At 42.6% G+C, this 24,615-nt stretch overlaps 1 protein-coding gene across 2 annotated transcripts in view; it reads left to right on the top strand.

Moving 5' to 3' along the window:
* The first annotated feature begins 4,786 nt into the window (after window positions 1–4,786).
* LOC137413465 (twinfilin-1) overlaps window positions 4,787–24,615 on the top strand; it is a 74,315-nt gene continuing 54,486 nt past the window's right edge. Inside the window, exon 1 of one of the 2 annotated variants that reach the window (XM_068098891.2) lies at window positions 4,787–4,931. In XM_068098891.2, the coding sequence (XP_067954992.1) occupies window positions 4,907–4,931 (25 nt within the window). In that variant the 5' untranslated portion in view covers window positions 4,787–4,906. The remainder of the gene's footprint in view (window positions 4,932–24,615) is intronic. The other variant, XM_068098886.2, reaches the window with a different exon arrangement.

The raw sequence follows: 24,615 nt of genomic DNA, 5'->3' as shown, positions 1-24,615 counted from the left end.
ACCTCCTCAACCACCTCCTCATTGTTCTCCTCCTCCATTTCTCCCACATACATTTCCCCGAGGTCCTGGGTCGACTCTACACCCTCTACTTCCCCCACCGGCATCCCGTCGCCTTGACCATCCATGGCACGATTTTAAATTTAGGATGTTATAAAATACAATTTTTGGGCCACTCGTAATTTGAACGCGCTAAGCCCTTCAGGTCCGAATCTCGCTCCCGACACCAAATGTTGCGGAACCCAACGTCGGCCTCTGTTCCCCTTAGAGGGGGGAATAGTCCCCTCTTCTATCACTGACCGACGTGGTCCCTGACGCTGCCCAGCGACCTCCGGAAAGGCCGGTGGCACAGCTCCGTTCGTACCGCGGACAGATGTTAATTGCCGAGCGGTTTTAGCAACCTCGGCACAAACTATTACCAAGGACTAACCCGATCCTTGAACGTTGGCCAAATCGTGCCACAGGTTTTCAATGGGGAAAAGACGAAGACGACAGATGTGAAGAAGAGGAAGACAGAAGTGGGAAATACGAATATAATTTATTACTACGATTATGTACAATCAAAAGAAACCAAGGGAGAAGGAAGAATAAGAAAATAAAGACAGAAAGAGGGACGGACCAGAAGGACACAGTGAAACTCTAGCTTAACTAAACAGGCTTAACTTATACCCCAGGACAAGACACACAGAACAAACTCATGTACGCAGAAGGATGGAATGGCAGGAATGAAGGACTGGAAGGAGAGAGGAAGGTTCAGCTGGGGCAGATGGTTCGGGCTTGATCCCGCACGGGACGCCGGGCTGGACCTCGACGGCCACCGATGCCACCGATCCTGGTTCCCGCGGGGTAACGAGTCGAAGCTGCCTGGTGGAGCCGATGCTACTTGGTGGAGTCAAGCTGCTGGGGGGGGGGGGGGGTCTGGCGTGACGGGTTCTCTCTCTCTGCTCTGCCGTTTCTCTCACGCAACTCTCAGGACTCTCCTGAACTCTCTTGAACTCCCTCCCATTTCTCTTGAACCCTCTTGAACTCCCTCCCGTTTCTCTCTTGAACTCCTGGTAAAGGCTTCCGCGTGCGTTTATATATCGCCTCGGGCAATCAATTTCAGCTCTTTCAGCGATTTCAGCTCTTTCACGAGCCTCGATTCAGTATACAAAAAAAAAAAAAAAAAAAGCCGCCGGCCTCCAGGACACGCCCATCGGTGAGCTCGCCTCGGCCCTGATTGGTCGCGAGGGCTCACCGATCCCGCCCTTAGAGGAGGCGTTGGCAAGGCCACGCCTTGTTCCCGGCGCTGGGCTGACTCCTCCCACCTTCCGCTCCGAGATGACCTCGTGGCTAATGGAGTCTTGCAGCGAAAAACCACCACCCCACAGCAGCAGCAGAATGCAGCAAACCGCTCAATGCAGTTGGCAATTGACGAAAGGGGAACGTGAAGGGAATCTACCTTGTTTGAATTTGGTGCAATGGAGTGTTAATTAATGGAAGACACAGCCTTAATCTAATACACATAATAAGGAGATAACTACCGAACAAGGAGGCAATCTATGATTGGCTACGTGATTGTTTATGGAATAACTACGGGCACGACCTTTGACCTTTATACACCAAATGGAGGAAGGAGGGCGATATCTTCCAACAATAAAAAACACAATCCTCAAATACATAACAATATATATATATATATATATATATATATATATATATATATATATATATATATATATATATATATTGTTGCGGAGATGAGAACTGTGTATTTTTTTTATTGTGTGAATTGTTATTATTGTTTATTCTGCGCCCCCCTGCCTCCGGAGCTGTGTAAAGGTGAAAGGGCATCCCATAATTAGTCCACAAGCATACACGTCAGCCAAATCATAGAATACCCCTGTTTGATAGTTATCTCTTATTATGTGTTTTTAGAGTAAGGCTGTGTCTCCCATTAATTGAAATACTCCATTGCACCAGTGAAAGAGATAGATTCCCTTCATTCCCACTCCCAACACTTCCATTCCCCCCTTTTCGTCAATTGCAATTCGCATTGCCAACTGCATGTTGGGCGGTTTTCCCTTCATCCGCCATTGACCACGAGGCAGGGTTGGGGAAGAAAGGCGGGTCCCCACCTCGTCAGAGAGGGGAGGAGTGAGCCAGCCCCACTCGACCAACCATGAACAAGGGGTTTGGCTTGAGAGGGCGGGGAGAGAACGTTTGGGGGAGGTTCGCAAAGGTTGAGGGGCGGGGCCTATATAACCCACGGCGGGGGTGTTCCCAGGAGAGATGCACTTTGAGTTGAGACAAGGAGGGACGAAAAAGAGCTGGGTCAGAAGAGCAAGAGCGCGTAAGGAGGAGAGAACCCGTCACGCCAGACCCCCCCACCAGCGCATCGGCTCCACCAAGCAGCTCCGACCCGTGATACCGCGCACACGACAGGCCCGGTGGCATCAGCGGCCGTCGAGGTCCAGCCCGACGTCCCGTGCGGGATCAAGCTCCAGCCAGCTCCGTGCCGCCCCCCCCCCCCTCCAGCCACACACCTCCTTCCAGCAAGCCACTCTGCAATTCCCCGCGTGAGTCAGTGTCTTTGTTTGTTCTGTCCTGGGAATAAGTTAAGTCTGTAGGTAAGCTAGTATTTGCACTGTGTCACCTGCGTCTTATGTGTTGTAAATAAACCTTGATTGCTCCTTTTTGCTTGTGTAAATAATAAATCCCATTACTCGTCTGTACGTCTTCCCGTTTTATTCCTTTTCCTCTTTGCATTGCGTCGTTTTCGTCTTTTCCCTCATTGAGCAGCTGCGGTGCGATCCGGCCAACGTTTGGGCGGGATCGGGTTCTAATCGGGGAGTAACTGTTCGGACGCGGTAATACCAACCGCTCGGTAAAATAACATCTAAAACCGCGTCTGTAACAATATATATAAGGCAGTGTGTGTGTCTCCTCCATAACTCCAAAACCATGAAACCTAGAGTTACCAAACTTTGCAAGCATACTTCTCGACCTCCAAGGGATTACATGAATGAAAACTGGGTGTTTGGATGTGTTTTTGAAGATCATTTGCACTAACAGTAACAGGCTTACCTTTGGTCAGCCTGCGTTCAGGTCACTCATCTCGGGGTCTTAATTCCACCATTTTGTCCGCTCAATTCAAGTATGCCTTGCCTCAGAACGGACATAGACGTGTATGCCATTTTGACATATTGAGTCAGATGCTGCACACACAGTTTTACAAAATGGGTAAAAACCTCACTATCCTCTCCACACTTCACTCCTCTCTCTCCCTCCCACTCCTCTCCCTCCCACTCCTCTCCCTCCTCATTCCTCTCCACCCCTCACTTCTCTCCTTCCCCCTTCACTCCTCTCCTTTCCCCACCCTTCACTCTCGTCTCCCCTCACCCCTCTCCTTTTGCCATCCCTCACTCCTCCCCTTTTGCCACCCCTCCCTCCTCCCCTTTTGCCACTCCTCACTCCTCCCCACCCCTCACTCCTCCCCTTTCACCACCCTCACTCCTTCCCACCCCTCACTCTCCTCTCCTTTCCCCACCCCTCTCCCCACCCCTCATACTCCTCTCCTTTCCCCACCCTCCTCTCTTCTCCCCACTTATCTCTCCTCTCCTCTCCCCTCCCCCACCCCTCTCTCCTCCCCTCTCCCCACTCCTCACCCCACCCCTCTCCCCATCCCTCTCCCCATCCCTCTCCCCATCCCTCTCCCCACTCCTCTCCCCACTCCTCTCCCCATCCCCCTCCCCACCCCTCTCCCCATCTCTCTCCCCATCCCTCTCCCCATCCGTCTCCCCATCCCTCTCCACACCCCTCTCCCCATCCCTCTCCCCACTCCCCAATGAAATCAAGTCGTTTTGACGGACTTATTTATTTATCTGGTATTGGTGCGGCACAGGCAAGATGGGCCGAATGGCCTCCTTCTGCGTTTAATTTCCTTCTTGTTATTCCTCGTTGTGAACCTGCATGCGAAACACCAGGGTGGCAGTTACAGCTAGGTAGGGATTCGAACCAAATCTTGACAGCCCTTAAAGATGAAGATCACATCGATGTGAAATTTTGATTTAAATGTCGAATTGCACTGGAGAGTAAATACAGGGTGTCCCTCCGATAAGTCCCAAAAGTCTGGAACCAAATAAGTGATTCATGATTTTGAGATCATGATTATGGGATGGTTCCAGACTTATGGAAACACCCTGTATGTCGAACACTACACACACAACCACAAACGATACATTTAGTAGAGGTGACATCGATAAAAAAGGTATCTTCTGCTTTTGTTAGCAAAACGTCACGAACTTAGCATGGGACAGACCCTGATCTTAGAGGATCATTAACGGGTTAGAAAGGTAGTCGTGGTTGCTTAACCGTTAACCATAACACCTGGCTTCACCTGATTCCGGAACTAAAGCCTTAATTACGGATCCGGGCAGGTGACTCCCCCGAGGTTACCTTTCGTGGCGAACGATTCGATCGGTGGCACCAAGTAATACGGATTTACATTCACGAGTTATGCGTTCATTACCTTGATCTACCTGTGAATAAAGTTTTGCATATTGATTTATCCTACAATTCAATATGGTTAAAGATGCCGATAAATTGACAACGAAACTGTTTATGGATCAGAGCGCTTTCACCAAGTTGGGATGACCTTTAGATACGCGCACCTGGTGGTATTTTCCAGCGCTCCGTGGACCGGGGTCAACGCTTCACCCGTGTGGGTCACGTGACGTCGCCGCGCGGCGCCGCGGCCGTTTCCCCGGTGACGGCGCGCGCCCGCATCACCGCGGCGGATCCGCGGGGCGGAGCGAGGCGGAAGTGACGCGGCGTCCAGGGGAGACCGGCGGGCGGAGAGGAGCGCGGATTGCGCGGCTGGCGCCAGTTGGAGCACGGCGGAGGTCCTGGTGGGAGCGGAGAGAAAAGCATGGCGCACCAAACGGGGATTCGCGGTGAGACTCGCATCGTGCCGCAGTACACCTCCCGTACCCGATACCTATAGCTATACCCCGTCGCCAGCGCTTTGCAGGTAAGCGACTTGCCCTGCGGGCAGCGGTGCTCTCCCGCGGGGCAGCCACCACGTTGCGCCTCCAGCGCACTCTGCGGCGTGTTGCTCGGAATTGATTCGTACCTGGTATTACCCGGAAGAACGCTCGCGTATGATTGCGCAACGTTGTTGTCCTTATGGAAAAAATGCATTCAGGTGTGCACCTCTTGAAGCACCTGTATGGATGGTTGTTAATATTTTTTGGGGATCCTATCTTCTCTTCTCTATGCCTAATTTACCTCTCCGACACACACACACACACACACACACACACACACACACACACACACACACACACACACACACACACACACACACACACACACACACACACACACACACACACACACCTTTAACAGGTAAATGCATTCATTTGTCCTTTTTTCTCCTTGCCATTGGCTTTTCATGACTTAGCTTTTAAATACCAACAACATTTAAATGTGTTGTTTTAAATAAAATCCACATTCATTTTTATGGCCTTGCTCCAAATCTCTTGTGGGGATTGATTGGGGTTTATTGAACCTCCAATAAATCTCTCTAAAGCTACAGTGGAGTCTCTGCTCCTGACCTTGGTGTGCTCGAATTCCACCATGCTATCTATATTTTATAACCGTTGATGTTTGGCCCAAGTCTTTCACGAACCGGCTGGCCAGGCTTTGGGGCTCGACTAAAGTTAGGGCAGCAATATGGAATTTGGTCAGGGTGCCGGAGATGACTCGCCGACTTCACGGAAGACTGTATATGATCTTTACCAATCGGTGCCAGCGGGCGGGTCCTCCGCATCAACGTCCTTCTGATGGTTGGCACGCATATTGATTTGATTTGATTTGATTCCTTGCCCTGCTTGCGAAATATCAGGATGACGTTGATGATGTATATTGATGATGAGTGCAATTACGACTTTGCAAAAATTTTTGGGATGTTCCATGGAAAAGAATTTTTTTTAAAGACTTTTTTTGAATTTGACTTCTTTGTGAAAGGAGATGTTGGGTAAGTCTTGGTATTTAAATAAAGGAAACGGGTATTGTGAAATGTAAAGTCTGTCTATCAGTGAAAAAACCAAACTGCGGTGGAATAATCTGCCTTTCGTGAATTCTTGCAGGAGGAAAATAATTATTTATTTATTTAAAAATTTTTATTTTTATTTTTTGCTTATATTGTGCACACACATGAATTTTTTTCTTGAATGTTCTGTGAAAACATCTGTTATAATCATATCATAACACTGCGAAAGAGCACATGAATGTGACATAAGGTTTTACTTCCTTAAAGGGAAAAGTAAACTCTCCTTACAAAAAAAAAACATTCAAAAAGGCCACAAGTTGGATTGGATTGTTGACGTTAACCTGGGTGTCATGTCTGCTAGCATTTCATTGGTTGATGTATCTTAATGATCCCATCATGTATTTTTACGAAGAGTCGATGAGTTCTTCCCGGCAGTCTGAAGAAATCACAAATTCCTGGCCAAATTGGCTTCAGGTGAACGTTGGGCCCGGCCAGCCGGTTCATTTGAAAGACTTGGGCCAAACTTTTCCCTCGGCCAACCCCACAAGAAGGTGCGATCAATTTGGGCCACGACTACTTCTTTAATGGCCCAAATTGATCGCACCTTCTTGTGGGGTTGGCCGAGGTGGAAGTTCCACCCATTCACGCTAACCGGCCGGCCAGGCCACACATTCACCTGAAGCCAATTTGGGCAGGAATTTGCAATTTGTTCAGAGTGCTGGGGAGAAATAGTTATTAGATCGCATCTTGTGCATAATGCTTTTAATTTGCATCCTTGTACAAAAAATACACCATTAAGCGGCAAAATAAACCTCTCTGAATTTCCTAGTAACGAGGCTAATGCTTTCTGTGGAGGCAGCCATCTTGTTTTTGTGAGACCATCATTGGCAGTTAATCATCACGTGATCTTTCTCTGTTAATCAGGAGTCAAAAGGGGAAAATTATTGAAGTGGCTTTTATTGCTCAACAGTGCATTATTTTTTTAAATATCAAATAAGGATGCAAATTAAAAAATGTATGTGTGTAATATATATATAATTTATAATAATTTAATATAATAAATTTATAATAATTTATAATAATAATTTTTTGTAATTATATAATTTATAAATTATTTAAAATAATTTATAATAATTATTTTATTATAATTATTGTATATATATATATATATATATAATAATAATTTTCCCTTTATACACACACACACACAAGCAAAAATCCCATAAAAATGACAGGTTGGAACAGATTATGGAGCCTCGTGAGCTTGCCAATTTGGGCCCCTTCCCTATGTATGTGCTAAGGGGTTCTTTCTTGAAAAAAAAACATTCAATCTAAATCTTCAACCTAAATTGCCTATTAAAATGTAATATCACAAACACAACAAATACATTTGTGCAAAATAATTGTTTGTATTATGATTGGTGTAAATCATGACAACACAGCAGCTCAGGTACAGTCATTATCCTCAGCTAAAATAAGCCCGTTCCTCAGTAGCGACGCTTGGTGAGGCGAGCGCAGCGAGGCGAGCTGGGTGAATCAAATATATATATATATATATATATATAATATATATATATATATATATATATATATACTGGGTGAATCAAAAGTATCGCCCGCGCCGGATTTCTGTTTTTTCGGCTGTCAGATTTTTTCTGGGATGTCATGTTGTTAATAATTGTCTTGAAGATATACAAATTATATAATTGTAATAATTGTAATACAAATGGCAAACAAACAATCAACTGACAGAAATATATATATATATATACAGAAATCGGGCGCTACTTTTGACTCACCCTGGATATACTTATATAGCCTATCGTGGATCCTCAGTTTTCAAAATTTTATTTTTCTTTTAAATATGGGTTGTTGCATCGCAAATTTTTGCAGCTCTCAAGAAACGAGTATGAATGTGAAAACAATCCATGAAAGCAGGAATTGGTGTACTCGATCGATCAAGATTCCTGTTCATCGTTGCTTTTGGTTTAGGAAATGATACACCCCATATGGTTTTTATTCTTTGTCTCCTTCTTCTTCGTAGCATACTTCCTCCATGTTACGCATAGGGCTGCCGAGGCAGTTCCATTGCCCAAGGGTTGCATTCCCAGATGGGTTACCAATGTGTTGCAGGATGTTCAACTGACGTGCATGGGGTTTGGAATTTTGACAGGGTGCTCGTGGATAGTGCACCTACTCTTCATGAAGGACACTGTGGGATCTTTAATAGCCACTAACTAATGCGAGAAACCCCTGATATTGTTACTATACATTTGGGATATGATACACACTCATATCCATTCAGGAAGTAATATTGTTTATAGCCACAAAACTGCAAAGTAGGGGATGTGCTGTATGCAAATAAGAGTTTCAACACGTAAAGCAACAGGATGGTCGTAAATGTGAGAAGAGGAACAATTCTTTCAGTGGGAGGCTGCAAGCTCAGGAAAAAAATCACAAGTATAAGAATTTGTTTCCACTTGGTGAGTTAGAAATTATCTTGATAACACGCATGTGCGGGCATGACGGGGTTGGGTTTACCCCGATTGTGCCCACGCTGCAAGCCAAAACACAATAATTGGGTTGAGTCACACTGAACACGAGCTGAAAGAGGTGATAGGTGATCCAGTGACTATCACAGCACCATTTCCGTCACAATATAAACCCTCCTTCCACCCACCACGTGCTCAGACGAAGGGCTCCTGCTCAAAACTTCAGCCATGTATCACTTCACACAGTGCTGAATATACTTGTGGAGGCTTTGGGTCGATAAAGTCCGTTGTTTAAAGTCCATTGTGTCACTGCTGCAGGTGATTTGGGGGGAAAACCCCAGTTGCAAATCTTCATGGCAGATTCTGATGGAATAATCGGTGCTGACCCCACCACTGTGCAATTATCAGTGGGTACTGACTTAAAGCTAGGCCACAAATAGACCAGGATAGTTGGTAGCTGATAAATGTTCAACATGTCACATCATCGATCGCCTAAAGGTTGATGAGCGTTAATTGCAGATAAATATGTGATACTCCCAACAACACCTGCCCACCAAACTGGAGAGTGTAAAGCAGCGCGATTGTTACAAAGGTAAACCAAACGACCAATGCAAACAAATTATTGTTTGAAAGTGTATCACAGGCGCAAAGGTAATATTCATGTGCTGCCATATTCTTTCACGTACCTGCTTTGAAAATGCGTTCCCCTAACCTTCAAGTATGATCGATAAAAGATATTGTCGATTTTCTAAATGCATTTTTAATGTCCCGTTGAACCAGATAGAGAGCTCATTGTGAGGTGTGTGTATATATATATATATATATATATATATATATATATATATATATATACGTATATATATATATATATATACATATATATACGTATACGTATATATATATATATATATATATATATATATATATATATATATATATATATATATATATATATATATATTGTTGCGGATCTCCCGAAGCCCGTCGACGTTACAAAAGGGGGGGTTAAACCCCTTTTTCCTCTCGGGTCTTCGTGTCCACGAGGCCGAGTCGCCACTTCCGCAGCGAGCGTGGAAAAGGGTATCAGGTCGATGCCACACGTACCTTTGACCCACGCTGCCATGAAAACGGGGACCCGACCTCGCACAAGCCACGCTAATTGAATACGCCCGAGCGGTGTGCGTATCACGTGACTCGTGCGGTTACCTTTTATTGAACCCGATTCGAGTGGTTCTATTCGTGCGATGCTAGGCCAATTGTGAAATGACGGTAACGATCAAAATAAGAGGAAGAACACGGTTTATTTACAGCTAAAATGTACAATGATCCGAAGAGACACAGAGCAGGCACTTAACAGTGTTAACTAATACCCAGACAAAGGGCCCACTCACTCACGCGGGAAAAAGGAGGAAGGAAAAGTTCGCGTTACCAAACGCGTCCTGGCGTCTACACCGGACAGCTTGCCCGGCCTGGCCCTCTGGTGGTCACGGCACGTATGCAGGGAGCGCAGGCAAGGAGGTTGCATGTCTGTGGCCCGGAATGGGTCGTCTTCACACGCGCGATTAATACAGGCAGCAGAGCGCAGGGCACAGGGCACTGGGAAAGTTCGTGCACAACGACGATAACAAGCAATTCAATTCAAGCACTCCGACTCGTTCAGGGGCTGGGCGACTCTCACTCCTTGTCTCTCACGAACTCTGCGTTCTGACTTCAGCTCTCGTTCTACGTTCTGCTGCGGGGGATCGGGGCAGGGCCTCATATGGCCCCCCCCCCCGACCTTACCCGAATGTTCCAAGCCCCGCCTCTCGCTGCCGTTGTGAGCCACTCCCCTCGAGCTCTGATTGACGGCTCGCTGCTTACCGGCCACTCCCCCTGCAGCTCCTCCCTTGCCAGACTTGTTCAGTCATGGTATTCCATGACTGAACACATGGTATTCCAGCCTAATCGAGGCCGACACTTACTGGCCTGCTCAACGCAAAACTAACACAGGAAAGGACTATGCTTACATTTACGAAGAAATAACTGAACTACAGCGAGGCTACATGTTGTGGTGCATCTACCTATGAGGGGGTCATCCTTTATTCCCAAAACCATAACGATATATATATATAGGATTGTGAGGTATATATTCCATCATCACCCCAAACTCAGGTTCACCTGGCCAACCAGTTATCTCCCCACTCTACTTTCTACCCCAACGTCCCTTCCCCCTCCCCTCACCAACCTCCTCCACTTTTCCTCCTGTCCCACCCACTCTCCCGCACCTCCCCCCCTCTACATACACAGAATTCCACAGGCATAGAAAGGGTATTTCAGTTATATATATATATATATATATATATATATATATATATATATATATATATATATATATATATATATATATATATATATATATATATATACACATACAATATACATATACAGTCATGTGAAAAAGTAAGTACACCCCATGTAAAGTTTTGACTTTTTCAACATATTTCAACATACAGCTATTTGATCTTCATTTCAACAAGATTGATAGATAAAGGTGATATAATATAACAAATATCATGAAACATTTACATTTTGTAGTCCATTGTATAATTTAAATAAACATAAATGCAAATTTCGCATGTGGAAAAAGTAAGTACACCCCGACATTTATCACTACTTCAAATACCTAAAATTAGAATCCGGTGCACCAGCTCAGGTGCAAATGATTCGAACATTGTTAGAGAGGATCTTGGAGGAACCTGTCTTATTTAAACCTCAGACATTTAGTTTGGTTTGCCTCCTTGTTGTTGAGGTGTGCGGCGTCACCATGCCTAGATCACAAGAGCTCTCTGAGGCCTTCAGAAAGAAGGTTATAGATGTCTACGAGTCTGGGAAGGGATTTAAAAAGATCTCCAAACAATTTGAAATCAATCATTCGACTGTTCGGAAGATCATCTACAAGTGGAGAAGATTCCAAACAACTGCCAACTTGTTCAGGCCAGGCCACCCCAGCAAGTTCAGCCCGAGCGCAGACCGCAAGATGCTGAAAGAAGTCTCTAAGAACCCCAGAATGTCATCACTGGACCTACAGGTAGCTCTTGCCACTGTTGATGTCAAAGTGCACGAGTCTACCATTAGAAAGAGGCTGCACAAATTTGATCTACATGGGAGGTGTGCCAGGAGGAAACCTTTGCTGTCCAGAAAGAACATCAAGGCAAGACTAAAGTTTGCCAATGAACACCAAGGCAAAGACCAGCACTTCTGGAACAATGTGCTCTGGACAGATGAGTCAAAGGTAGAGCTTTTTGGCCACAGTACCAGAAGACATGTTTGGCGAAAACCAAAGACAGCATTTCACCACAAGAACCTTATACCAACTGTAAAGCACGGTGGTGGAAATATTAAGGTTTGGGGCAGCTTTGCTGCATCAGGGCCTGGGCAGCTCACCATCATCGAATCCACTATGAATTCTTAATTGTACCAGAGGGTGCTTGAGGATAATGTGAGGCCATCTGTCGGATGGTTGAAGCTCAACCGAAGGTGGACCTTGCAACATGACAATGACCCTAAACATACCAGTAAATCCAGCAAGGAATGGCTGAAAAGAAAGAAATGGAGGGTTCTGGAATGGCCAAGTCAAAGCCCGGATCTAAATCCCATCGAGATGTTGTGGGTGGATTTGAAACGAGCTGTGCATGCAAGAAACCCCTCAAACATCGCACAGCTGAAAGAATTCTGCATGGAGGAGTGGGCAAAAATTTCTCCCAGTCGATGTCAGAGACTGGTAGACAGTTATAAGAACCTAGTAAGTTTCTACTTGAGGTTGTTTCTGCCAAAGGGGGCAATACCACCTATTAGAGCCAAGAGTGTACTTACTTTTTCCACAGATGGAAATGGCATCTCTGTTAATTTTTTGTTGAATAAATTATTGCAAAGTCAATTTGTCATTGTTTTTTGTTCAATTAGATCACCTTTATCTATCGATGCTGTTTAAATGAAGATCAAATATTGATATGTCCACATATGTTAAAAAGATTAAAAAGAACATTTCATGGGGTGTACTTACTTTTTCCACATGCGAAATTTGCATTTATGTTTATTTAAATTATACAATGGACTACAAAATGTAAATGTTTCATGATATTTGTTATATTATATCACCTTTATCTATCAATATTGTTGAAATGAAGATCAAATAGCTGTATGTTGAAATATGTTGAAAAAGTCAAAACGTTACATGGGGTGTACTTACTTTTTCACGTGACTGTATATATATATATGCATTTGAGTTTGGCAAAGGTTGCTTGGAGTTGAATTCAAGTTTGCAGGTTGGTTGTTCGATTTGAGCATTCGCATTTTACAGTCTCAAACGTTTCACACATACAGTAAAGTGATGTACTTGTCTTTTATTTTGTATAACCGGAAAAACGTGAAAAGAAACCCTAAAAAGATGCTTAACTCTCACATGATTAACGCAGTGACAAACCGAGCTGTTATCTGTTTAGACAGTGGCTGTATGGATGCCATGGATTTTGAAAGTTCACAAATTGCAAATTCTTATTTTTTATTTTCTTGGGTGATGGAGGGCTGTCTGGCGAGGAATGAGCAAACATTGACACTTCTTGATCAGACCTTCTCTCAGACATCTCTATCACTACCCATGTCTACAGTCACCCACCCATACCCAACCTACTGACGAATTTGGAATTGGACATGGACAATCATTGTCAAAAACAGTGGACATGGACAATCCATGTACCCCTCTATCTCCAATCTGATTCCATTTTAAATGTATGTACTATTTTTGCTGCCACTACCTTCCCGGGGAGTCCATTACACAGGTTAACTACTCTCAAAGTGAAAGTATTGGGAAGAATACATTTTCCCAAAAACTTTTTCCTAAATTTTTATCACGTGGTTGAATGAATGAATTTTTGTGGTGTACTCTGTAGCCCTGATTTATCCTTCTCATTCATACACCTGGCTGATATTTTGCTCATTTATTAGCTCACCTGGAACGAAGTTCAGGGGAGCTTATGCTCCGAAGGTGCGTCGTCCGTCAGTCCGTCATTCCGTTCGTCCATCCACCCGTAAACACTTCAAACGTTTTCTCTGAAACCGCTGATGGGATTGCGACCAAATTTGGCACAAATGATACTTGTTATGTTGTGACTAAAGTTTGTTCACGACATTGAAAAGATGGTGGTTTAAGGGGGTCTACCAGGGGTCAAAGTGGATCCAGTTTGACCCCCCAAAATAGATATTTCTTTTCTTCTCTGAAGCTACATCACACGATTTCAATGAAACTTGACCACAACCTTCACCACCCATGATGTACCGAATTTTGTTCACTGCACTAATAAAATCGAAGTTTAAAGGGGTCCATGAGGGGGGGGGGGGGGGAGGGGGGGGGGTCAAAAGTGGGTCCAGGTTTGACCCCCCCCAAAATAGATATTTGCCGCCTTCTCTGAAACTACACACACGATTTCGATGAAACTTGACCACAACCTTCACCACCCGTGATGTACCAATGTTTGTTCAAGCCATTAGAAAAATAGGTACAGATACATTCAAAGTACACCGCCCACATGCCAAATAATTAAATATCCTCCAGCTCGTAGAGACTGTATTGGGAGGGAGAGGTATACAATAATTGATCGATTAATTGCATAATTAAAATCAATGAAAGATTATCATGAAATATTTTCTTAATCAATTTGCTAATAGCATAACTAAACCACTAATGCTTCATCCGGAGATGTATCTTTTAGAAATTTAATTAAATAAGTCATTAATAAAAAAATTATATAACTAATTTATTAATCAATAAATAATTCATCGATAAATTGATTAATCAATAAATCAAAAATATCCTTTATGGCCACATCACTTAGTCACTGTCGTGTTCAAATATCAGCTTCCTAGCTCAAAAGGTGCCTGAGATATTGCCCAGATGAGAAAGAAAATAAATAAATGATTAATAATGAAAAAAAAAAAAAAAAATCATAAAAATTTTGAATAGTTAATCAATTGGCTAATAGAATACATAAGCCACCAACCACCATTTCATCCGACCCTAACTTAAATTTTTTAAATTAATTAAGTCATTAATCGCATAATTGAATAATTCATCAATTAATTGATTTATCAATAAATCAAAAATACCCTTTACAGCCAAATCACATGGTCATTTTCATATCCAAATATCAGCTTCCTAGCTCAAAAGGTGCCTGTGATATTACCCAGAAGTGAAAGGAAATGTATAAGTACTTAATTAATCGCTAATAATTTAGTAACCAATCAATTCATTGATTAATCAAAAAAACAAAAAATACTGCTTTTGACAAAGTACTTGCTCACTATTGTGCCAAAATTTCAGCTTCCTATCTCAAATGACGGCTGAGATATCGCCCGGACAAACAAACACGAAAGCAAGAAAACAAACAACCAGAGTGAAAACTCAGTACTCCCTTTCAGCGTGCGTCATTGCCAAGCCCCCTTCGGTGCCCGGCAATAATAATAATAATACATTTATTTTATATAGCGCTTTTAAAGAAGCCCAAAGGCGCTTTGACAGAGTACAAAAAACAAGTGCAAAAAGACAAAAATCAATCGGTAAATAAAATCAAAGCAAAAGGAAGGAGAAGGAGAAGAGATAGTCAGGGGTTAAATGCTGTGGGTTAAATGTTGAATGCAGTGTTGAACAGGTGGGTCTTGAGTGATGTTTTGAATGTGGTGAGTGAGGAGGAGTCTCTGATGGTGTGAGGTAGTGAGTTCCAGAGGGTGGGAGCAGCGATGGAGAAGGCCCTGTCCCCCCAGGATCTGAATTTGGTCCGGATGGGGGGGGGGGGGGGGGGGGGTCAGGAGGTTGGTACCAGGAGAGCGGAGGTTGCGGGTGGGAGTGTGTCTGGAGAGGAGGTCAGTCAGGTAGGATGGGGCCACCCTAACAACTCGGTATACCAGATGGGAGGGGTGGGGGGGGAGGGGGGGAAGGGTAAGGGTTGCCCCCCAAAATATGCATTTTTTTGTTTGTTTAAAGTCTTATGATTATGTTTGTATGATTCTACATGCTGCCCGGTCTTGTAGAAACCATTCAAATTGGTTTAAAATACCTTTAGGCATTGTAGTATACTGTTTAATCTACCAGGTGAGTGCCAGGGGTATTGCCCCTATGTTTTAATTAACTTTCACAAAAAGACAAGAATCTGTGGCGTAATACTTGGAGCACCCAATCTAAGTCTGGGAGCCCGGCGGTTCAAACACCAGCCAAGTCATACTCAAGACTGTAAAAATGGTAGGTGCTGCTTCCTTGCTCAACATTCAGTGTTTAAAAAGGATAGAGTGCAGTGCAGGCATGATGGACCAAATGGCCTCCTGCTATGTTGAAGTTCCTTGTAAATAACTAATTTTATGTACTATTTTTGGACGGATGAAACAGCAACAGCAGATTGCTGTACGTTCAGATTAAATATCCGGGGGATATTTTAAATTCAGAACTTAAATTTATGCATTGACTGACAGTCTATTTGAAAGCACTGACTTAGTCTAATTCATGTTCTTAGCACTGATTTATTAAGCCTCAAAAATGTAATGGATGATTGATTGTCGATCTGTCTCCCTTCTAAGTTGAGTAGCCTTTTCAGTTTATTGTACACCGCTCCTTTCCTATTCCATCTCCAGGCGCTGCATGACGTCATCGCCGGGCACCAAAGGGGGCCTGACAATGACAAGTGCTGAAAGGCAGTACTCGGTTTTCACTCCGGTTTCTTGTTTTCTTTGTTTGTTTTCTTTGTCTGTTTGTCCGGGCGATATCTCAGCCATCCTTTGAGCTGGGAAGCTGAAATTTCGGCACAATAGTGAGCAAGTCTGGCCTTTCAGATTTCAAATCTGGCCTCCAAAGCCAGTCGCCGACTGGGCATCCTCCGTCGTGCGAAGTCCTTCCTTGGTACACCTGAGCTCCTCACCACTTACAAGGCTTTCATCCGCAGCTCTATGGAATACTGCTCTCCCCTCTGGTCTGGTGCTCCTGCCTCACACCTAGCTCGTCTTCTCGCTGTTGAAACCAAAGCGTTCAGAATCATTGGAATCTCCCGCGATGAAGCTAACTCCAAGGGCCTTTCACTCACTCACCGCAGGCAGGTTGGTGGTCTTTCCGTCTTGTACCGACTCCTCTCTGGCCTTGCCCCCCCAGCTCTCTCTGGGCTCTGTCCCCCAAATATTCCTACAGGTCGCACAAGATCTGCCTGCAACCCTCTTATGGTTAAACTGCCAAAATCAAGACTTTCTGCTCACCTTCACGCCTTCATTCCTCTTTTCTCCCGCCTCTGGAACAAACTCCCTCACTCTCTTCAATCCCACTCCACCCTCCAGGTCTTTAAAACAGCTGTTCACCACCATCTCTTATCCTCCCCCATCCAAAACCTTGATCTTTTCTACCCGCGCTAATTTCGGTCCCCTTGTGTTTTATACCCCCCCCCTTCCCACGCCTCCTCCCCCCAAGCTCTCTCCCTCCCACACTTCTCCCTGCTCTCAAATGTTGTGTTTGTGTGCTTCCCCTTCTCTCCCCATCTTGTCTTCCGCTCCCTCTTTTTATATATTTTGTTTGTCTGGTTGATTTGTTTGTGAAATAAATGTTAGCTCTTTCACGAGCCTCGATTCAGTATACAAAAAAGAAAAAAAAGAAAAAAAAGAAAAAAAAGTACTTTGGCAAAAACACTTTTTTTGTTTTTTGATTAGTCAATTAATTGATTCGTTACTTAATTATTATCGATTAATTAATATAGGTACACCTATATTAATCACACTGGAGTGCGAGTGCGCTTCACACAATTAGAGTGCGCTCTACACAATTAGAATAGCTACACCGTATCCCTGCGCATCGTAAGAGCGTGACCAAGGGTTGGCGTCAGGAAGGGCATCTGGCCATAAAAACATTGCCTCAAACAGGGAACCATGATTGGCATGGGGCCCGCAAGTCTAACCCCCGCTCTAGCGGGGAAAATGGCCTTAAAACGATCATTCATTCATTCATTCATTCATAAGTACTTATTTATTTCCTTTCTCTTCTGGGCAATATCTCAGGCACCTTTTGAGCTACGAAGCTGATATTTGGACATGACAATGACTGAGTAATTTGGCTGTAAATGCTATTTTTGATTTATTGATTAATCAATTATTCAATTAATTATGTCATTATTCCATGAATTACTTAATTAATTAACCTTTTTAAAGTTACAGATTCGGATGAAACGGTGGTGGTTTAGGTATTCTGTTAGCCAATTGATTAATTATTTAATTATTTTATGATTATTATTTATTTATTATCATTATTAATCATTTATTTATTTTCTTTCTCATCTGGGAATATCTCAGGCACCTTTTGAGCTAGGAAGCTGATATTTGGACATGACAGTGACAAAGTAATGTGGCTATAAAGGATATTTTTGATTTATTGATTAATTAATTAAGCAATAAATTATTTAATAGTCAATCAATTAATTATTTAAGTTTTTTCGATTAATGACTTATTTAATTCATTTTCAAAAAGTTACAGCTTCAGATGAAGCACTGGTGGTTTAGGTATGCTATTAGCAAATTGATTAAGAAAATATTTTTTGATCATTATTTAATGATTTGAATTCTGCTATTAATCAATCAATTATTGTACACATCTCCCTCCCAATACCGTCTCTTTGTGCTGCACGGCGGTATCGCCGGGCACCGAAGGCGCCCCGGCAGTGCCGCGCAATGGATGTTATTCTTTTATTTGGCATGGGGGCGGTGCACTTTGAATGTATCTGTACTTGTTTTTTTTATTAGAGATCAGATCATGAAGAGATCAGATCATGAACTCTAGACAGAGTATCAGAGCTGCCGAAGCAGTTTCTTTGGTGAGGGTTACAATCCTGGATGAGTCGCCACTCCAACACAGGAAGTCAGGGCAGGAATTAGTAATTTGTTCAGGGTGCCGGCGTTAGCTTCACAAAGGACACCATGGGATTTTCAACGTCCACCAACTATTTTTTATTAGCTCATGCGAAAAATGCAACTTTTGAGTGACGTCGTGCAAATATTTGTGTCACAGAATTCTCATAAGTCGTGTGATTTGCCTGAGGCCATTAGAGAAACCGCAAATGTTGCTGTTCATCCTTGGTGAGGTCAAAGGAAATGTCCTGGGGATAGAGGCCTGAAAGCACACTGTGCATTCCAGAACCTGCCCCACAACTCAAACAACCCACAACCTTTGTAGTATAACAATGATCTTTGGGTGTTGAAAGAAGTTCTCACATGATACCCACAATGGTCCAAAGTGCCACCTTTTAATTTTTCAAGAGAAAAGTATTTCAAATCAGAAAGGATTTTTTTTTAATGAATAACAAATCCAACACTGTACTTCTAGATTGAAGAATAAAATTGGCCCTCTTCTTTTTCTTCTTCTTCTTCGGATATTCTTCAAAGGGCTCTTCCAGCCGATCACGAAGATGATGATTTTGTGTGTGCATGTATGTACATGGATATTAGTCCAAATTCATGTTGTTCATATATTGTTATGGATGCGCAGGCAGATAACTCCTAAAGCCCTGTGTGCCTATCGAAAGACCATGGACACTGTTTACAGCATTCACCCATGGCTGGATCTTTGTGCCCAGGGTCAGTTTACCGTAGCTGTTAGATGAATGAAGCAGATGGAGAACCGTGCTGGTAACTGCATAATGGCTACTAATTGGCCGAACTCGATGTTCTGTGGGGCTGCTGGTATCTCGTGTCGTGATGCGAGGAGAGTTGGTGGCAGCATGGCGACTACCGGGTTAGGTGAAAGGCACGCCGGGCTTTTAGGTGTATATCAGTGTGTGTAAAGGCCACGGAAAGTCTGGAAGAAAAGAACGAAAGAAAGAAAGAAAGAGTCAGAAAGAAAGAGTTGCTTACATAATGAATACATGGTATTGTGTTTTGGCCGATGACAAAGACGAAGTAGAGCGACCTGCTTTGTGATGCTTTAAAAGGTGGTGTATAATCAGAAATACTGTTTGATAGGGCGATATATTACTGTTATTTGAATAAAATGGAAATGCTGAAAGAAAAAGTATTGAATATAGCAAGCGTTTTCTGAATCTAATCTAGATGAGAAATGGGACTGAACCAGACTCACCATTATTATAAGTGAAGAAGATGAAGGAGGAAGAGTTTTGGCTTTAATGTAAATTGAAACCAGCCCATTTATCCTCACTCTAGTCAAGTATATCATACTGTTTGCAGATTGCCTAGCATCTGATTGATAAAAAGATGATCAGAATTGATGGTGAGGATATATATGTACGGTGTATAAGTCCTCAGTAGGACAATGGTTGATGGATGGATGCACGCATGCACACACACAGGCATGCATGCACACCAAGACCAAACTCCTTTCATATTGTAGATACTAGCAACGGTACCAGCCCTACAGGCGGGGCTTCAATTGGGAGGCCCAAATGAAAAGGCAAAATATCAGAAATTGAAGGCTTTTTAAAATTTTAAAATGATTTATATAAAAAACCGTTAAATCATATCACACGCAAATCATCAAAATCTAAATAGTATTTGTAGAATTTCAATAAAATCTACATCACTGTTCATATCGGTAAATATTATTCCATCGTGTTTGGATAAACTGGAAAATTGGAAAATTGGAAAAAAATTGGAAAAACAATATAGCCTATTTAACGTCAGGGGGTCCCAGGATTACCCACCCAAAATTTCGTTGCGATCGGTTTAGCCGTTTTTGCGGTACATGGGAACAGACGGACAGACAGACATTTGGTGAATTATAGTAAGATGTACCAATTTGCATATTAGTATACGGTATGCATCAATTTACACATTACTATATGGTACATACCTATTTATATATTGTATTTTCATATGGTATGTGGACCTATTTGCATAGCAGTATATGGTGTGCATGTATTTGTCTATTAATGTATGGTATGCACTTATTTGTTACATAATATTGTACACGGTTGTATGCACCTATTTCTAATATGTTGTATATTGTATGCACGTATTTGTTTATTAATATATGGTATTTACCTAGTTGTTCATTTTCTTGTGGTGTGACCTTTGAACTTCTGGGTATCACTGATTGTTAACAATAGGTTTATGAAACAAACAAAACAACTGCTGACTCAGGCTTCTGATAAGGAGCCAACATCCCAGAATAGAGAAATTGATCCTTTATATACTCAATATAACAATTGAATGTAATTTTGTACTTAAAAAAAAAAAAGTTTTGCTTTTGCTTCCTGGGTTAGAGCCGATGTCAGAGCCGATGCCTCGCAGTGCACGTACTCCCCTGACGACGGTATATAACTTTTTATAAATGCATATTCATCTAAAACTTTACCAAACAAGTCTGAAAACTGCTTTTTAATCTATTCCTCAAACAGGACATGGTTTGCCCTGCAGAGCACAATCACAGGCCATCTGTTTATGTTGGAATTTTTGACCTCCCCTCCCTCCCCCTTCTCCTTCCCTCTGTATACTTCAACTATTCCTCCTTTTCTCCTCTTCCTTTACTACTGTCTCTTTCCAACATAACCTCCATTATCATTCCTCTCCTCTTCCCTTCCTAAAAACCCCCATTTTAAAACTTTTCAATTGAGTCATATGTCCCCCTTCTATTCTGCATGTGTGTGTAATAAACAGTTGGCCCCTTAAAGACAAGTGGTTGTAGTTTTCAGTGACGTGACCAAACAAACAGTTTTAAAATTTTCATCCAAACGGACAGGCTTTGTGCCATGTACTTTTCCTTGTGACAAATAACTAGCTCAGTTGGAATCCAAGAGTCATTTTAATATCGTGAACATCGCTCCGAGGCCCATGATGGAGCTTGTACATGAACTATTTTCAAGATAAGGAAATTATGTATTCGTAGATGCTGGATAAATATATGGAGTATATGGGATTCGAGTCTGGGTTCCGAGCATTGTGAGCTAAGTGCTCAGATTCCAACAGTAATTCCACATTATTTTTCCTTCAATGCCACAAAGCAAAAGTGCAACCCTTGATGGTGCATGGTTATATAGAGCGGAAGGCCCACTCGAGCTATACATCGACTATCCATCAAAGTGGCAATTGGCATGTCAGGTGGAGGTGGTAATAACCAGTCGGTCTGGATTCTCCATCAGAACTTTATTGGAATGGGGAGAAAAGGGTTAGTTTGCAGTTATTGTTTACTACATAGCATGCAATAACTCCAGAAAGGCATTGGTTGAAACTTGGATATGCGCAATAGCTTAGCATAACTTGGAACACGTGCGAATACTTTCCAACCATATTCTACAGACTTTATGACATGCTGGTTGTTTATACATCTTCATAAAATGTATGGAAAAACTTGATTCATTACCTCCGCCAACAAAGGTGGGTGCAGGTTATGTGTGCACCCCTGTCTGTCTGTCTGTGAACAAAATATATCAAAAAGTTGTGGACGTATTCGGACGAAACTTGGTGGACAGGTTGGGTATATGATAAGGAAGATACGTTTCCATTTTGGTATAGATCCGAATACGCATCCGGATCCGATAATTATTTAATTTTTTAAGTGATTCATCACCATTGAGTGATAGGGCCAAAAACCATATATAGCATGATATTTCAAAATGTTGCGGAAGGATTATGACAAAACCTGGTGGATGAATTGTGTAGGTGCCAAGGACGAGCTGGTTAGATTTTGGTTAATGTCGGATCTAGATCCGGCCTATCAGTGGGATACAAACTGTAAACTGTTCAGCCTGGCGGAGGTATACGCTCTACCTTGTGCTGTTCTCGTTGCGTTAATGCATCCTCCCAAATGAGTATGTATCAATATGGGAATTAATAACATCGGTGTTTCCATTGTGGTATTCAGGTTGGAGGTGTGCACTTTGGTAGCCCTTGTTTATGAGATGGTCGTTTGCTTTCTCGCACCACGATTGATGATTATTACCTCCGCCACCAAAGGTGGATGGAGACTTCATTTTCACCCACATCTGTCTGTTTGCCTGTCTGTATATCTGTGTAGGATATCCCAAAAAGTTATGAATGGATTCATATGAAACTTGGTGGATGAGTTGGGTGTGCCACAATGACCAATTATTGATTACATTTTGGTGAAGATTCAGATTTGGATCCGGATACGAGAGTTTAAAATTTTTTGTAAAGTGATTCTTCTTCTTTGAGAGATGGGGCCAAAAACAATATATAGCATGATGTTTCAAAAAGTTGTGTGCTGATCCAGACGAAACTTGGTGGACATGTTTGGTGTGCGTCAAGGACAGTGATTCGATTTTGGTGAAGATCCGGATCAGGATCCGGCCCATTAGTGGGATACAAAAAGTAAACTGTTTCATCCTCTTGGATTATGTGAGTATGCCTCTCGGCTCTGATGAATAATTATTGGCAAATTTATTTGTGGGAATATTTCAGTAAAGATTGTGGATGGTCACGAATTTGGGAATCACTATCAGAGGTGGCATTTATTTAATTACCAGTGGATCGTTGTTTATTTATTTGAAAGATGTTATACTTTCTCCAAATTAATTTTGAAATTACCCAGGAAATAAGAACATTTGGGTTTGATTGTATATTTAAAGGTCAGACTTGTATCTGCATTGTTTTTTTTTTTGTTTTTTTTGATAGATATCTCATTTGCTGGCCCTGAAATTACAACACAAATGGTAGCCAAAACGTAAACAAATTGAATGAATGGTAGAATGGTATGTTCGCATCGTTGGTATTCAGCACAAGGCTGCGGGGTAACATCATTGGCTGAGGGCACGGCTGTGCCGCTGATGCAATGCCCACTTTAGGTTAGGCCAGGAATTTGTAATTTGTTCATGGTGCTGGTGATAGCTCTCCTACTCTTTGCGGATGATACCATGAAGATTCTCAACATCCACCAACACATGCCGGCAGACGGGACTTGCAGTTTAACATCCATCTGAGGGACACACATTGATGAATCACCGTCTGTGAAACACTGGGATGACAGTTTATAGCTGGGCCGGGATTCAAACCCAGGCCAGACAGCTTTGTGGTGAATGTGCATACCTCTAGGGTCTAGGCCATCCTGTCAGCCCAAGGATGGTAGGTAAAAACATAGCTTGAGAAGGGGTGGGGGCTCCGAAGGGGATTTTCATACTATAAAGGCTTCTCTCAAGTTACCTTTTCAAAAGGACCTGGCATTTACATTGTAAAACAACTTCACAAAGTTGAGTGAGGTAAGGCCAAAAAATGGGGGAAGGATTCGGGTTACATGACTGAATAGAATAGGGTCGCTTGTTACCTCCACCACTGAAGGTGGCCGCAGGTTATGTTTTCACCCCTGTCTGTTTGTCTGTTGTGAACAGGATATCTCAAAGTTGTGGACGGATTCAGACAAAACTCGTGGATAGTTTGGGTGTCTGAGAAGGAAGAATTCATTCAATTTTGGTGAAGATCTGGATGCGGATCTGGATCCGAGAATTTTTAAAGTGATTCTTCACCATTCAGTGATAGGCTGAAACATATATATATATATATATACTAGCTGCGCTCATCTCACCAAGCGTCGATACTGAGGAACGGGCTTATTTTAGCTGAGGATAATGACTGCACCTGAGTTGCTGTGTTGTCATGATTTACACCAATCATAATACAAATTTACTTTGCACAAATTTATTTGTTGTTTGTGATATTACATTTTTATAGGCAATTTAGGTTGAAGATTTAGGTTGAATGTTTTTTTTCTTCAAGAAAGAACCCCCCAGCACACACATAGGGGAGGGGTAGGTGCAGACTGGAAGTTTGGGACGATTACACCTCACCACCACGTAATTCAAAACACCTCACCACCAAGTAATTCAAAACACCTCACCACCACATAATTCAAAACACCTCACAGCCATAAAACACGTAATAAAAACACCTCACAGCCATAAAACACGTAATAAAAACACCTCACAGCCATAAAACACGTAATAAAAACACCTCACAGCCATAAAACACGTAATAAAAACACCTCACAGCCATAAAACACGTAATAAAAACACCTCACAGCCATAAAACACGTAATAAAAACACCTCACAGCCATAAAACACGTAATAAAAACACCTCAC

The sequence above is a fragment of the Myxine glutinosa genome, chromosome 1 (genome assembly GCF_964187855.1).
Source record: "Myxine glutinosa chromosome 1, kmMyxGlut1.1, whole genome shotgun sequence".
Classification (NCBI taxonomy): domain Eukaryota; kingdom Metazoa; phylum Chordata; class Myxini; order Myxiniformes; family Myxinidae; genus Myxine; species Myxine glutinosa.
The sequence above is the reverse complement of the archived record's forward strand: the minus strand, read 5'-3'. Positions and strand labels throughout refer to the sequence as shown.